Below are 15,759 nucleotides of genomic sequence, written 5' to 3' on the forward strand. Positions count from 1 at the left end.
GTGGGGATCGAAAGTTTGGGCACCCCAGCTAAAAATTTGTATTAATGTGCATAAAGAAGCCAAGGAAAGATGGAAAAATCTCCAAAAGACATCAAATTACAGATTAGACATTCTTATAATATGTCAACAAAAGTTAGATTTTATTTCCATCATTTACACTTTCAAAATAACAGAAAACAAAAAAATGGCATCTGCAAAAGTTTGGGCACCCTGCAGAGTTAATATCTTGTACTGCCCCCTTTGGCAAGTATCACAGCTTGTAAATGCTTTTTGTAGCCAGCCAAGAGTCTTTCAGTTCTTGTTTGAGGTATCTTTGCCCATTCTTCCTTACAAAAGTCTTCCAGTGCTTTGAGATTTCTGGGCTGTCTGTCACGCACTGCTCTTTTAAGGTCTATCCGTAGATTTTCAATTATGTTGAGGTCAGGAGATTGTGAAGGCCATGGCAAAACCTTCAGTTTACTCCTCTTGATGTAATCCCCCGTGGATTTCGAGGTGTGTTTAGGATCATTATCCATTTGTAGAAGCCATCCTCTCTTTACCTTCAGCTTTTTCACAGATGGCATCAAGTTACCATCCAAAATTTGCTGAAATTTTATTGAATCCATTTTTCCTTCTACTCTTGAGATGTTCCCTGTGCCACTGGCTGCAACACAACCCCAAAGCATGATTGATCCAACCCCATGCTTAACAGTTGGACAGAGGTTCTTTTCATTAAATTCTGTGCCCCTTCTTCTCCAAACGTACCTTTGCTCATTCCGGCTAAAAAGTTCAATTTTAACCTCATCGGTCCACAGAACTTGTTTCCAAAATGCATCAGGCTTGTCTATATGTTCATTTGCAAAGTTCAAACGATGATTTTTGTGGTGAGGACGTAGAAGAGGTTTTCTTCTGATGACTCTTCCATGAAGACCATATTTGTACAAGTATCTCTTTATAGTGGAATTGTGTACCACAACTCCAGTGTCTGCCAGATCTTTCTGGAGGGATCGTGCAGTCAAACGTGGGTTTTGATTGTTTTTCTCACAATCCTGCGAGCTGTTCTGTCTGATATTTTTCTTGGTCTTCCAGATCTTGCTTTAACTTCCACTGTTCCTGATGACTGCCATTTCTTAATTACATTCCGAACAGAGGATATTGACATCTGAAAACGCTTTGCTATCTTCTTATAGCCTTCTCCAGCTTTGTGAGCGTCAACTATTTTCAGTTTCAGTTTTCTAGACAACTGCTTAGAAGAACCCATGGTGCTGATTGTTGGGGCAAGGTCAGATGAGTCTGGGCATTTAAAACCTTTGAGATTGACATCACCTGGTCTTCCCAGACGATGATTGAGAACAATCCATGACACTGGCAGGTCTCAGCTTTGCAAAGGGGGCAGTGCATGCTATAAATTCTGCAGGGTGCCCAAACTTTTGCAGACGCCATTTTTTTGTTTTCTGTTATTTTGAAAGTGTAAATGATGGAAATAAAATCTAACTTTTGTTGACATATTATAAGAATGTCTAATCTGTAATTTGATGTCTTTTGGAGATTTTTCCATCTTTCCTTGGCTTCTTTATGCACATTAATACAAATTTTTAGCTGGGGTGCCCAAACTTTCGATCCCCACTGTATTCTCTACAGATATGGATGTAAGCTGTGCTAAGAGTACTCAACAAATTTTTAGACTAACTGACTCTACTCCCTTCAGAGAGAGACCCTGAAGGAGAGCACCAAAAGATGTGGATGAGCTAAGTTAGACATTACATCAGATGAAAGACCAGGGCATCATTGTGGACAATAAGAGTCCCTATGCTTACCCCATTGTGATGGTGCATCCTTTTTGCTTCTATCAATTTGCTCGCATGCCACAAGGTTAATGGAAAGAGTTTTGAGCAAACTAGTACCCAGACAATGACTTGTGTACCTCGATGACATTATTCTGTTTGGGGCTACACTAGAAGAGCATGAACAATGATTCATATGAGTATTAAATCTCTTGAATAAAGAGAGACTGAAATTGTCAGCAGACAAGAGCAAGTTCTGCAGGTTGTCAGTCACCTACAGGTTTACCAGTTTACCTTAAGGTTTAGGGCAATATCCTGCTTCAGGAGGGCCATTTCTGATATCCCCCAAAAGAGAGCCACACTTTATTGTCATATAAGGAAAAAACACAGGTCAGTGACAACAAGCAGCTCAGGATTTCAGAGAAGTTCACTAATGGCTGTGCTTCTGGATGCTGGACACAGGCATGAATTAAGCTCTACCTGACTGTCCAAAACAAGAAAATCCATTTTGGGTAATATCATGGAAACATTTCTGTTTTCTTCTCACCCAGGGGACTAAATGTCCTGTTTGTATGGCTGCTGTGGAAGCTGAGCTATTGTGGTCGATTGTTTGCTTTTGGGCAGCATGGTTGAACAGCTGTGGGTGGAGGGGGCACATTAACAACTAATTAGGTGTGAATGACAGTGCTTGCCTCCCTCAGTAGACATGTGCCTGAGACCAGCGCCGTCACAGCTCATGCAGATATTACAGATCCATATCACTCATGCAGGGGGAAGGGGGATGTAGGCGGGTGCAGGGGCGGACTGACAACTCATGGGGCCCCCGGGCAATAGGAGATCATGGGGCCCTTGTGTCCTCACCCACCCTCAACCCACACTCAAAAAAGCATATGAAAGGTACCAGGGACATCTCATGGGGCCCCCTACTGACCCCGGGCCCTCAGGCAGTGCCCGAGTTCCCCAATGGTCAGTCCGCCCCTGGGCGGGTGTAGGCGAGGTGTTAGCATACACAGCTCTATAGTGCAGTGTCACTCTTGTAGGGAAGGAGGCATATCAGCAAAGTGGAGGGGTATTAGCTCCCTGTTACTATACTGTGCAGTAACATCAGATCCCCCACCACAACTTTCTGATAATCAGAAATGCTGTGTAAACAGTTCACTTTGAACAATTCTGTGTATCACCTAAGGGTTTGTGTAAGGGACCGCCTGGCGGTACCACTAGCACTCCACTGAATAGGCGTCCCCAGCGCATGGAATCTAAGTCCCAGGGTGCTTGTTAACCAGGGCCCCTGATGGTGGGGATGGACTTGGAGCCCCCCGAGACCAGGTCGTGGCTACTGGGTGCGTCCGTCAGTGGTAGTGGTATGCGCCAAGGGCTCCCACGGGGAAGAGTCTGATGTGAGGAGGTCAGAAGACCCCACTGCAAGGGATGGATGGATGGATGAGCAAGGTCAGACGGGCCGAGTCGGTAACAGAGAGGACGGCAAGGTACAAGGCAGCGGGCATAGAATGGTCGGGTCACACGCCAGGTCAGCAACAGCAGGTCAAATCCAATCAGGGGCATTCAGGAGAGAGGTCAGGCAAAGCAAGGGTCAGAATAGGAGAAAGCAGCAAGGTCAGGTACAATCCGGGTCAAAACTTACAAGGTACAGGTTCACAGGTTCACAGGATGCAGGGAAGACCAGAAGGCACTGAATGACAGCTCAGGGCCATTTAAATATCCCGCCCTGCGCTGCCATTGGTGCCCAGCGGGCGGCCGCGGCTTCTACTGCGCATGCGCGAACTCCGCGGCCGGCCCGGACCTAGTGCCCGTGTCCCTCACAGGGCGGTGCACTGCGCCTGCGCCGGGACCATCGCGGCGGGGATCGAGGAGATCCCTGACACTTTGTGTAAGGATTTACAACCACTTTAAATGTGTAAAAATGCTTAAGAAGTGTGATCAATTAATTTTACTTTATTTGCAATATAATAACCAGTCTGTTTCAACCACATAAATAAATGTTATAAATTACTTGCAGGAAAGTTAAGCAAGATGTATGTATTCAAAATGGGAATTTGAAAGTTGAAGAAAGTGCAATATTAGAAAATATGGAATATAAAAAACAGAAGAAAGTGCAAGAAAACAGAGCAGGAAATTTGAAAACATTTTCAGTTGATACAAAGAAAGCTGAAATCATGAACAAGGACTTCGTGAAACAAAAGGAATGCCTATATAACTCAAACCCAACCGGTACAACAGCTCATGAAACCCAGACAAAAATAAAATATTTAGCAGATACAGGTGGGCACCCAAAAGCAGACTCTTTAAAGAGAGGTTGTCACAGATCAAGTCCTTTGGATGAGGAGAAAAATAAGAATCTCAAGGTAGGAGAGAAGCCTTTTGATACGGTAAGGATTGAACAATACTTAAAATTTGATTGTAACTAAATATATCTTGTAATTTTATGAATATTTTCTAAAATAAACATGTCAAATTAGGTTGGCCAGAGCAAGATTTTTTTAATTAATGTTTTAAATTTATTATCTCTCAACTTTTTTGCCACACTTTTATAAGGGGCTCAGCACAAGCCATCGGCACATAGATAACAATGTGGACAGAAGCTATATGCAACTCCAATTCAAGCCTGAAAACCATGAGCTGGAAGACACTTCAACTGCATCCTACAGCTCAGTGGAGATGACAGAAGATGAGTTTCTATTAGGTAAGTTTTCAGTTTCAATTATTGCTATATTATTATGACAAGTAAACATTCTGTAAAAACAGAAAATATACTTAGCTCAGAAGGAAGGAGACTGTACTGTGATTCTAATAAGCTACATAATTCAACCAATATATTAAAATGTTTCCCCAGTTATAAATAAAAATAAAAAGCAGCTCTGGGTGCAATACTCCCCTCCTCTCCAGGACTGTTTCCTGAGTAATTAAGTTTTACCACTAGATATTCCTATGTCGTTCAACCTTGAAGACTGAGAAATTACTGTAAGTACACGGTGACATGGATCTGCCCCCTGGGGTTCTTCACCATAATATAAATAAAATGCCTCCTGCGCATAAGTGTGATAACCTGGTATAATTATAGTAGAAAACTCCATGTCACTGGGGAATGGCTTCTAACTTTGCTGCCTTCTATGACTGGGTCTGTCCTGAAGCCACTAAAAAAAAAACAAACAAAAGAGGGCGCACCAGCCTAGTGCATTATCCCACAAAATGTATAAAAGTCAGCATAAAATGTATTCACATGCATATAAATAAAAATCGTTCATCAACCTACTCGGCTGTAGCCTAGTGATCCTTGATTTGACACAGTCCAGAATACAGGGGGACCTCACTGGATTCTTTGAATGGCTATGGTTGTTCACCATAGGCCTCTTCACATACAGTGTAATGATACTGGTCACTGCCAAAGTAGAGGCACAGAAGAAGAGAACCCGTATGGCCAGTCTGAAGACATCTACTGGAAAGGGTAAATATTAAAACTAAACAGGCATAACACTTGCAGGGTGAAGATAAGGGGTGGAGTCTGGAGTTACACTTTAAATGTGTTTCTTATATTGCTGCTTATTTATTTTTATTTTATTTATTTATTACTGGTATTTATATAGCACAGTCAAATTTACACATCACTTTACATACGGTATATATTGTGCTTGACATTCTTTTCACAGAAAGAAAAGAGACATGAAAACAAAACAAAATGACACGTTAAATTATCTCTATTACTTTTTTAACCATTTTGTTTTCTTTTTGTAAAGTAAAATAACAATAAAGTGCACTAATTTCAGTTACATTTCAACAAAGGCAAAATTAGTAATTTTACAGCAAAATTAATTTGACAAGATTATTCCACTGCTCTAAAATGTTATCGTTTAATTCTATATTCCTGTACATAATGCTGAACTCCAGGCAGATATACAATAACGCCAATTAATGCATTTATTCAAGCATGCATTCATTAAAACATCTATGCAGTAGCTAGTATATGGTAAGCACCTGAATTTGTCTCCTATTATTCCTGGCATAGCAGCACTCAGACTGGGAGAGGGAAGAGCAACACTTCTAGACAGGTTGACATACTGCAGTGTACCTGATTAGTAGGAACATGCTAGTGGAGGAGTCAGGAGCAGATGAACACCTCACTCTTCTTTCCCTCAATATACATTTACAGCTAGGGTAGTATATCTCAAGAACGGTTGGAAAGAATTACAGGTCCTATGATAGGTAAAACCACCTCCATATACAGTATGTACTTTAGCTATATATGTATCTGATAATTATATTTTCACATACCAACACCTTTATTAATACTTTTGATTATATCGGTATTAAACCCTAAATGTAATTATATATATATATATATATATATATATATATATATATATATACACAGTCAGGTCCATAAATATTGGGACATCGACACAATTCTAAAATTTTTGGCTCGATACACCACCACAATGGATTTGAATTGAAACGAACAAGATGTGCTTTTTCATATTAACAATGTTTATTGATTTTCCACAAAGATATATATATATAAAACATCACAGGAGAAAAAAGAAGCACATCGATGGTGAAATCTGCATGGTTACAAACACAATAATGACATATAGTTACACTGAGGAGGCTGTCAAAACTAAACATCTGTAGAAAGGCGGGAAGAGGAGAAATTGTCCCATGGGTGCCACACTGCCTCGAACACAGGAATCGAACAGGCGCGTATAGCAGTCAGGTACTCCATCTGTCGCACATCAGCAATAGTTTTAAACAACATGGACATCGAAGGAGGTATAGAACATAGCTAACACATAGGAATGCTTCTTCTGGCCGCAGTCAGAACATGTGTGACAAGATGTGCTTTAACTGCAGACTGTCAGCTTTAATTTGAGGGTATTTACATCCAAATCAGGTGAACGGTGTAGGAATTACAACAGTTTGCATATGTGCCTCCCACTTGTTAAGGGACCAAAAGTAATGGGACAGAATAATAATCATAAATCAAACTTTCACTTTTTAATACTTGGTTGCAAATCCTTTGCAGTCAATTACAGCCTGAAGTCTGGAACGCATAGACATCACCAGACGCTGGGTTTCATCCCTGGTGATGCTCTGCCAGGCCTCTACTGCAACTGTCTTCAGTTCCTGCTTGTTCTTGGAGCATTTTCCCTTCAGTTTTGTCTTCAGCAAGTGAAATGCATGCTCAATCAGATTCAGGTCAGGTGATTGACTTGGCCATTGCATAACATTCCACTTCTTTCCCTTAAAAAACTCTTTGGTTGCTTTTGCAGTATGCTTTGGGTCATTGTCCATCTGCACTGTGAAGCGGCGTCCAATGAGTTGTGAAGCATTTGGCTGAATATGAGCAGATAATATTGCCCGAAACACTTCAGAATTCATCTTGCTGCATTTGCCAGCAGTCACATCATCATTAAATACAAGAGAACCAGTTCCATTGGCAGCCATACATGCCCACGCCATGACACTACCACCACCATGCTTCACTGATGAGGTGGTATGCTTAGGATCATGAGCAGTTCCTTTCCTTCTCCATACTCTTCTCTTCCCATCACTCTGGTACAAGTTGATCTTAGTCTCATCTGCCCGTAGGATGTTGTTCCAGAACTGTGAAGGCTTTTTTAGATGTCGTTTGGCAAACTCTAATCTGGCCTTCCTGTTTTTGAGGCTCACCAATGGTTTACATCTTGTGGTGAACCCTCTGTATTCACTCTGGTGAAGTCTTCTCTTGATTGTTGACTTTGACACACATACACCTACCTCCTGGAGAGTGTTCTTGATCTGGCCAACTGTTGTGAAGGGTGTTTTCTTCACCAGGGAAAGAATTCTTCGGTTGTCCACCACAGTTGTTTTCCGTGGTCTTCCGGGTCTTTTGGTGTTGCTGAGCTCACCGGTGCGTTCCTTCTTTTTAAGAATGTTCCAAACAGTTGTTTTGGCCATGCCTAATGTTTTTGCTATCTCTCTGATGGATTTGTTTTGTTTTTTCAGCATAATGATGGCTTGCTTCATTGATAGTGACAGCTCTTTGGATCTCATCTTGTGAGTTGACAGCAACAGATTCCAAATGCAACAAATAGCACACTTGAAATGAACTCTGGACCTTTTATCTGCTCATTGTAATTGGGATAATGAGGGAATAACACACACCTGGCCATGGAACAGCTGAAAAGGCAATTGTCCCACTGCTTTTGGTCCCTTAACAAGTGGGAGGCACATATGCAAACTGTTGTAATTCCTACACCGTTCACCTGATTTGAATGTAAATACCCTCAAATTAAAGCTGACAGTCTTCAGTTAAAGCACATCTTGTTCGTTTCATTTCAAATCCATTGCGGTGGTGTATAGAGCCAAAAATGTTAGAATTGTGTCGATGTCCCAATATTTATGGACCTGACTGTATGTATATATATATATATATATATATATATATATACAGTTGCAAGAAAAAAGAGGAAAAAGTATGTGAACCTTTGGACTTAATAACTGGTTGACCCTCCTTTGGCAGCTATAACCTCAACCAAACGTTTCCTGTAGTTGCAGATCAGACCTGCACAACGATCTGGAGTAATTTTGGACCACTCCTCTTCACAAAACTGTTTCAGTGTAGCAATATTCTTGGGATGTCTGGTGTGAATCGCTCTCTTAAAGGTCATGCCACAGCATTTCAATCGAGTTGAGGTCAGTGACTGGGCCACTCCAGAAGGCGTATTCTGTGCTGTTGCAGCCATTGTTTTGTTGAATTACTTGTATGCTTTGGGTCATTGTCCTGTTGCATCACCCATCCTCTGCGGAGCTTCAGTTGGCGGACAGATGGTCGTACGTTTTCCTGCAAAATGTCTTGATAAACTCTGGAATTCATTTTCCCATCAATGACAGCAATCCGTCCAGGCCCTGAGGCAGCAAAGCCCCAAACCATGATGCTCCCTCCGCCATGTTTTACAGTGGGGATGAGGTTTTGATGTTGGTGTGCTGTGCCTTTTTTTCTCCACACATAGTGTTGTGTGTTCTTCCCAAACAACTCAATCTTGGTTTCATCTGTCCACAGTATATTTTGCCAGTAGTGCTGTGGAACATCCAGGTGCTCTTTTGCAAACTTCAAACGTGCTGCAATATTCTTTGTGGACAGCAATGGCTTCCTCCGTGGTGTTCTCCCATGTACTCCATTCTTGTTTAATGTTTTCCTTATTGTAGATGTGTCAACAAAAATGTTAGCATGCGCCAGAGATTTCTGTAGGTCTTTAGCTGACACTCTGGGATACTTCTTTACCTCATGCAGCATTCTGCGCTGTGCTCTTGCAGTCATTTTTACAGGACGACCACGCCTAGGGAGAGTAGCAACAGTGCTAAACTTTCTCCATTTGTAGACAGTCTGTCTTACCGTGGACACATGAACATCAAGGCTTTTGGAGATACTTTTGTAACCCTTTCCAGCTTCATGCAAGTCAACAATTCTTGATCGTAGGTCTTCTGAGAGCTCTTTTCACATCAGACATGGTGCTTCTTGAACCAGAACATGGTTCACATCAGACAGTGCTTCTTGAAACCAGTAAACCCAAAACAGGTGTGTGTTTTTTAAGGGCAGGACAACTGTCAGCAACAATATCATCACACTGATTGGAGTCAAGGTTGGCTCACTCCTGGCTCCAATTAGCTCTGGGAGAAGTCATTAAGCTAGGGCCTCACATACTTTTTCCTCCCTGCACTGTGAATGTTTACATGTTATGTGCAATTAAACCATGGCAACATCTAATGTTTGTGTAGTAATATGTTCAGCAGACTGTGTTCTTCTATTGTTGTGACTTAGATGACATTCAGAGCACATTTTATGCCCAATTCATGCAAAACTCCACGTAATCCCAAGGGGTTCACATACTTTTTCTTGCAACTGTATATGCATTAGTTACAAACATTTATCCCCCATTAACCACTTGCCATCCGCCTGCTGTTTATAAATGGCAGGGCGGTGGCACTCCAGGGGCGGGTTGCCGTTCATAAACGGCACCCGCCTTTTCTAGCTGTGCGCGCTCCCTGGGAACGCGCAGCACCACGATCCGGTGCCCGCTGTGTCCTCCGGACACAGTAAAACACTGATCGTCGGACGGGACCTCTGTACGAGATCCCGATCATGTGATCACTGATTGGCCAATCAGTGATCACATGCAAAGTAGTAAGCAAGATATCACTTGTGACATCATTGCTTACTACGTGTGAAATCTGTGAATGATCACAGAGGTCACATGGTACAAGGCTATTCACAACAGCCTTGTACCATGTGACAAGGTGTGACCAATCACAGCTCACTCAGTATTTCTCAATGACTGCAAGAATGCAGACAGAGAGAAAGAGACATGATTGCTTTTACATCCTATATGGGTGTAAAAGCAATCACTGTAAAAAAATTTTAAAAAAAATCTTCATCACCCCCTACAAGTAGTACAGTGTCACCATGGTAACACTGTACTGCTAGGGTGACAGTATGTAAAAAGAAAAAAAAAAAAAAAAACAGCCGGGGTTGGGGGCGGAGCCCGAACATGGCGGCACAGGAGAGCGGAGTATAGGAACTCTTCGATAGCCTCCCCCACCTATCCTCCCTAATTTGTCCCGAGAGACTGACTAGCTGAGTCGGAGGGCGGCTGGAGACTGACCTGAGGAGAGGGGAGATCCCGGCGGTGATGCGGCTGTTGACCGGAGAGTAGAGAAGGAGCGTGTCCTTCCCCTATGAACTCTGCAAGCGGTGATCCTGGGGAGAGAGTGTGAGGTTGCCAGGAGACAAGGAGGAGTGGCGATACCACGTGGGCTGCCGAGGTGTACAGCTGGGAGAGAAAGAGACCGGCCGGCGTCTTAGGAGGCAGGGGAAGAGCCGACATACACAGCAGAGCTGTCTCCAGGGATATCTCGGGGTATATGCAGAGGAGGACAAAGAGACCCAAGGGAATTCCCTGGAAGAGGAGGACAAGGCAGCAGGAGAAAGGGCATCCCAGGACTGCAACTCGGAAGCTACTCCAGAAGGGTGAGTGAGAGCTGTGGGTCTCCCCCAAGTGTTAGTGTTAGTTTTTCAAGCTGTGCTACTGACCAACTGACATCCAACATAAAGAATAAGAAGGGAATTCCCAGAGAGGGTCTGAAGAAAGCAGTGACAGTTTTAAGTATATACCCCAGAATCTTGAAAAAGCTCTAATAATCTTATATGCGACATGAAAGGGAAAAATAGTAAAGGAAATATGCCTAAGAACTCCCAAACTGGAACAATAAAAAAATACACGTCGCAGGGAAAACTAACTCCAGTAAAAATCCAGGAAATAAGTGATAGAAGTGAACTGGAAATAAGCTTAGACAATAGCTTAAGATCTTCTCTGGGACCAGCTAACAATAGCCAACAAACACTGGAAAGTATGGAGTTGGGAGAAACTGAAAGAGAACTGCAAGTGCCAAATAAAAAGGAAATGGCGGAGATGTTTGGAAATTTAGAAAAATCTATAAAGCAAGAGATGGGGATAATTCGGAAAGAAATGGGACAGTTGCTATCTAGAGTGGAAGAAACGGAGGAAACAGTTAAATCCCATACCCAAATTATCCCAAAATTAGAAAAACTGATATTAGATACTCGGAAGGAACAAAAAAGACTGCTTTATATGATGGAGGATCAAGAAAATAGGGACAGGAGAAATAACATTAGAATAAGAGGAGTCCCAGAGCTGCAACAGGGGGAAGACCTAAAGGAGATCACAGGAAAAATTTTGAATGCCATAATGGACAGACCTGGTGCAGAAATGTATAAATTAGACGGTGTATACAGGATAGGAAAGCTTCAACAAGAAAAAGGCCCAGAAAAATCAAGAGATATAATCGTTCGGTTCCATAATTATAGAGATAAGGACGAGATATGGAGGAAGATTAAAGGAAGAACGAATATCAATTATGGAGGGAAAAATATTCAAATTTTTGCAGACATAGCAGCCGAGACATTGAGAAGAAAGAGATCGTTGAAACCATTATTGGAACTGTTGAAGAATCAGAATGTGCAATATAGATGGGGTCGATCAGCATGCTTAATTGGATGGAAAGATGGAGTCACAGCTTTTTTGCGATCCTCTGAAGATATGAAGGACTTCTGTAATAAATTTGAACTGCAGAGAATAGAGATACCGGGATGGGAAGAGGAGGAGAGAGAGTTATTTATGTTGGGAAAAGAAGAATGGCAGCTAGTTAGAAGAGAAAACAGAGAACAAATAGATAGAGGGACAACGGGGAGGAGGGGGGGAAGGTGAGCGGCACATGGACGGAGCTGAGCCCCCAGATAGGAATCAAAAGTGGGACTCTTTCCACAGATGATCTATAGGCAAATAAAAAACCTATTAGGGGGGAGGGGGAGGGGGGGAGGGGGTCGTGGTGTTGGTGGGAGGGGGGGGAGAGGGAGGTGGGGGGGATGGAGGGGGGGGGGAGAAGGGGAGGGAGAGAAGAGGGAGGGGATTGGGGATAGGGAGTTTCAAAACTGACATCTGGTACGAGAGAAGAGGTATAGGGAAGGGAAAGAGGAAAGGAAATGGTAAAATAGGAAGAAGGAAAATAAAATATGGAGGAAATACGCTTCGTGACCCATAATGTAAATGGATTAAACTGCCCAGGTAAAAGATTTCGACTATATAGAGAACTACAACATAGAGAGGCCTCAGTTGTTTTTTTGCAGGAAACACATCTAGAGTTAAAAAAAAATATTAAGTTATACTCTAGACAACACCCGACATGGTATTATGCAGATTCCCCAGATAAGAGAACTAAGGGAGTAGCTGTAGGATTTGCAAAAAACATCAGGTTTGAACTGGAAGAGAGAAAGACAGACCCGGAGGGGAGGTATTTGTTTTTGAAGGGTAAATTACATGACATAGAATGTACGCTTGTTAACATATATTGCCCTAATAAGAAGCCAGAGATGTTTTTGAAAGGGGTTATGAGAAGATTGATGGATTTTGGAAAGGGATATCTAATAGTGGCAGGTGACTTTAATATATGTATGGATCCACAAATAGATACAACATCTGGAGTACAGAGAGGGGGAAATAGGTCCATGGGACCATTGAAAAGGGTGATGAAAGAGTGCCAACTGGTGGATAGCTGGAGAATTGTCCACATGAGAGAGAGAGATTACACTTTCTTCTCTAGTGTACATAGGACATACTCTAGATTGGACTATATTTTGCTGGACCATCGACTTGTTGAGGATTTGGTTAAAGCAGAAATAGAAGCAAAAACTATCTCGGACCATGCACTTGTAGTAATGGAATTAAAATGGGGAGGGAAAAGGTCAGGTGGTTTATCATGGAGGTTGAATGAGACACTCCTCACAGATCCAGATACTGACCGGAAGATCAGGGAGGAGATAGAGAGGTTCTTTGAGGAAAATGAAACAGAGGATGTATCACTAGCTACAGTGTGGGAGGCACATAAAGCATATGTAAGAGGAATCCTTATTGCGATTGGGGCAAAGAAAAAAAGGGAAAGACGCGAGAAGATCAGTGGGCTTTTGAAGGAAATAGCTGAGATGGAACTCCTACATAAAAATAACATAAGGGGAGAGATAGAGCAAAGAGCGATAAAAAAGAGAGAAGAACTAGAGAAAGTAATGGAGGAAGAAAAAATGAGAACTTTTAATAAGATCATTGGTGAAAGATATAGATGGGGAGACAGACCAGGAAAATATCTGATGAGAGCCTTGAGGAGAAAGAAGAATAGGAATTATATAGATAAAATAAAAAACTCCAAGGGAGAGTTAGTTCATTCAACTAAAGATATTGCAAAGGTATTTAAAAATTACTACAGTAAATTATATAATATTGCCCCTAAGGATGTTATAAATAAAGATAAAATGACAAATATTGATAAAAGAAGGGATTATTTAAGAAATGCAGGATTACCAAAATTGAGTGAAGAACTATTAAACTCCTTAGAATCCGAAATCACGCAGGAAGAACTAAAAATAGCATTAAAAAGCTTTAAGACGGGAAAAAGCCCAGGCCCAGATGGATATACTGTGAGGTATTATAAAAAATACAGTGATTTACTGCTACCTAAATTAAAGAGATATATGGAGGCGTTGGGGGGAGAGATGGAAATAAGAGAGGAATCCCTTCTGGCACAGGTGGTCCTAATACATAAGGAAGGTAAAGATATCACCCATTGTGCAAGTTATAGACCGATATCGCTATTGAACGTAGATACGAAGCTGTATGCAAAAGTATTGGCGAATAGGTTAAGGGATCTGATGCCAGATTGGATTCATGGAGACCAGGTAGGCTTTGTTAGAGGAAGAGAGGGTCGAGATAATGGGTTGAGGTCCCTGATGCTTATACAGAAGAGTAAAATGGAAAAAAATCCAGTAGTGCTGCTCTCGATAGATGCGGAGAAGGCGTTCGATAGGGTTAACTGGAGTTTTATGATGGATACACTGGAGGTCCTGGGACTGGGTAGTAGGATGAGAAAGTGGATTGGAAGATTGTATGAAGGACCGTCTGCGATGGTAATGGTAAACGGAGAGAGATCAGAGACCTTTCCAATGTCAAATGGAACCAGACAGGGATGCCCACTGTCCCCACTGTTGTTTGTTTTATCACTGGAACCCCTGTTATCAACAATTAGGAAAAATATAGATATAAAGGGAATAAATGTTGGAAAGATAGAACATAAGATAGCCGCATTTGCGGACGATTTATTATTCTATGTTGGAAACCCAAGGATAACACTTCCTAACTTAATGAAAACACTGAAGGAATATGGGGAAATGTCAAATTTAAAAATTAACCCGAGCAAAACAGAGATATTAAATATAAATCTTCCAAAAAGTGAAAAAGAAAATATACAGAGAGAATTTCCCTTTATATGGAAAAATAGAGAAATAAAGTACCTGGGAGTAAAACTCACTCCCTCACAGAAGAATCTTTATAAAGCTAATTATATCCCAATGTTAAATGAAATCAGAGAGGAACTGAGGAAAATGGGTGGAGGAAATCCCTCCTGGCTGGGCCGTATTAATCTGATAAAAATGGTAATTCTCCCTAAGATACTGTATAAATTCCAGATGATTCCCATTAATCTTCCAGGGGTGTATTTTAGGACAATCAAGCGAATGGTTACTAAATATATATGGAAAAATAAAAAACCTAGGATATCATATGAAGTGCTAAGCAGAAATAAAGGAAAAGGAGGGTTGGGAGTCCCGGATTTCAAAAGATACCACAGGGCAGCCATCCTAGCGAGAATTTTTGACTGGACACACAACTTAAAGAGTAAACATTGGGTCACAATAGAAAATACACTTAGTAGAAAGGATTTGGGTAGGAGCGTATGGGTGCCACCACAATTTAGAGAATTAGAGGAGAGCACGAGTGTATACACGAGGATTGTAATAAGAGAATGGGATAAAATGCACAAACAGAGGAAATGGGATTTTAATTCATTATTAATGTCACTAAGAAATTCAGACTCTTTTCCCCCAGGTAAAGAGGAAATCTCAGGTAGATGGATTATGAAGGAAGACGCTCAGTTGAGAGATGTAATGGAGGGGGTAAACTTAAGAACACTGGAGGATTTGAAAAAGGAAGAGGGAAGGATTTTCACTGGGATAGATAAATGGAGATATAATCAATTAAAACAATTTGTGGAGAAATTAACGAAGCCCCTTAGAACTAGGAAAGAATGGAATGAATTCGAGAAATATTTAGAAGATAGAGGTGATGGGAAACACAGCACTGCCAAAGCATATAAAGCTCTCACGGATTTAGATAGTAAGTTTAAATTAAAGTATATAGAAAAATGGGAAAAGGATTTAGGAGTGGAGTGGGAAGAACACACACAGAGGAAAATATATAGAATGGTACATGAAAATATTAGTATGCGTGAAGTGGAAATGAATTTTAAATGTTTGACAAGGTGGTATGTCACACCGGTGATAGAGCACAAGATGAGTGAGGAGAAGCAACCCTGGTGTTGGCGA

General features: G+C 41.5%; 1 protein-coding gene across 4 annotated transcripts in view; it reads left to right on the forward strand.

The window, feature by feature from the left end:
* Nucleotides 1-15,759, forward strand: part of LOC149449887 (myomegalin-like) — a 415,368-nt gene that overhangs the window by 294,208 nt on the left and 105,401 nt on the right. For 3 of the 4 annotated variants that reach the window (XM_089692642.1, XM_089692639.1, XM_089692641.1), the window contains 2 exons: nt 3,781-4,150; nt 4,317-4,464. In XM_089692642.1, coding sequence (XP_089548768.1) covers nt 3,781-4,150; nt 4,317-4,464 — 518 coding nt within the window. The remainder of the gene's footprint in view (nt 1-3,780; nt 4,151-4,316; nt 4,465-15,759) is intronic. The other variant, XM_089692640.1, reaches the window with a different exon arrangement.

This window comes from Staurois parvus, unplaced genomic scaffold, assembly GCF_062004578.1.
Source record: "Staurois parvus isolate SC_StPar_1 unplaced genomic scaffold, SC_StPar_1.0 ptg000597l, whole genome shotgun sequence".
Lineage (NCBI taxonomy): Eukaryota > Metazoa > Chordata > Amphibia > Anura > Ranidae > Staurois > Staurois parvus.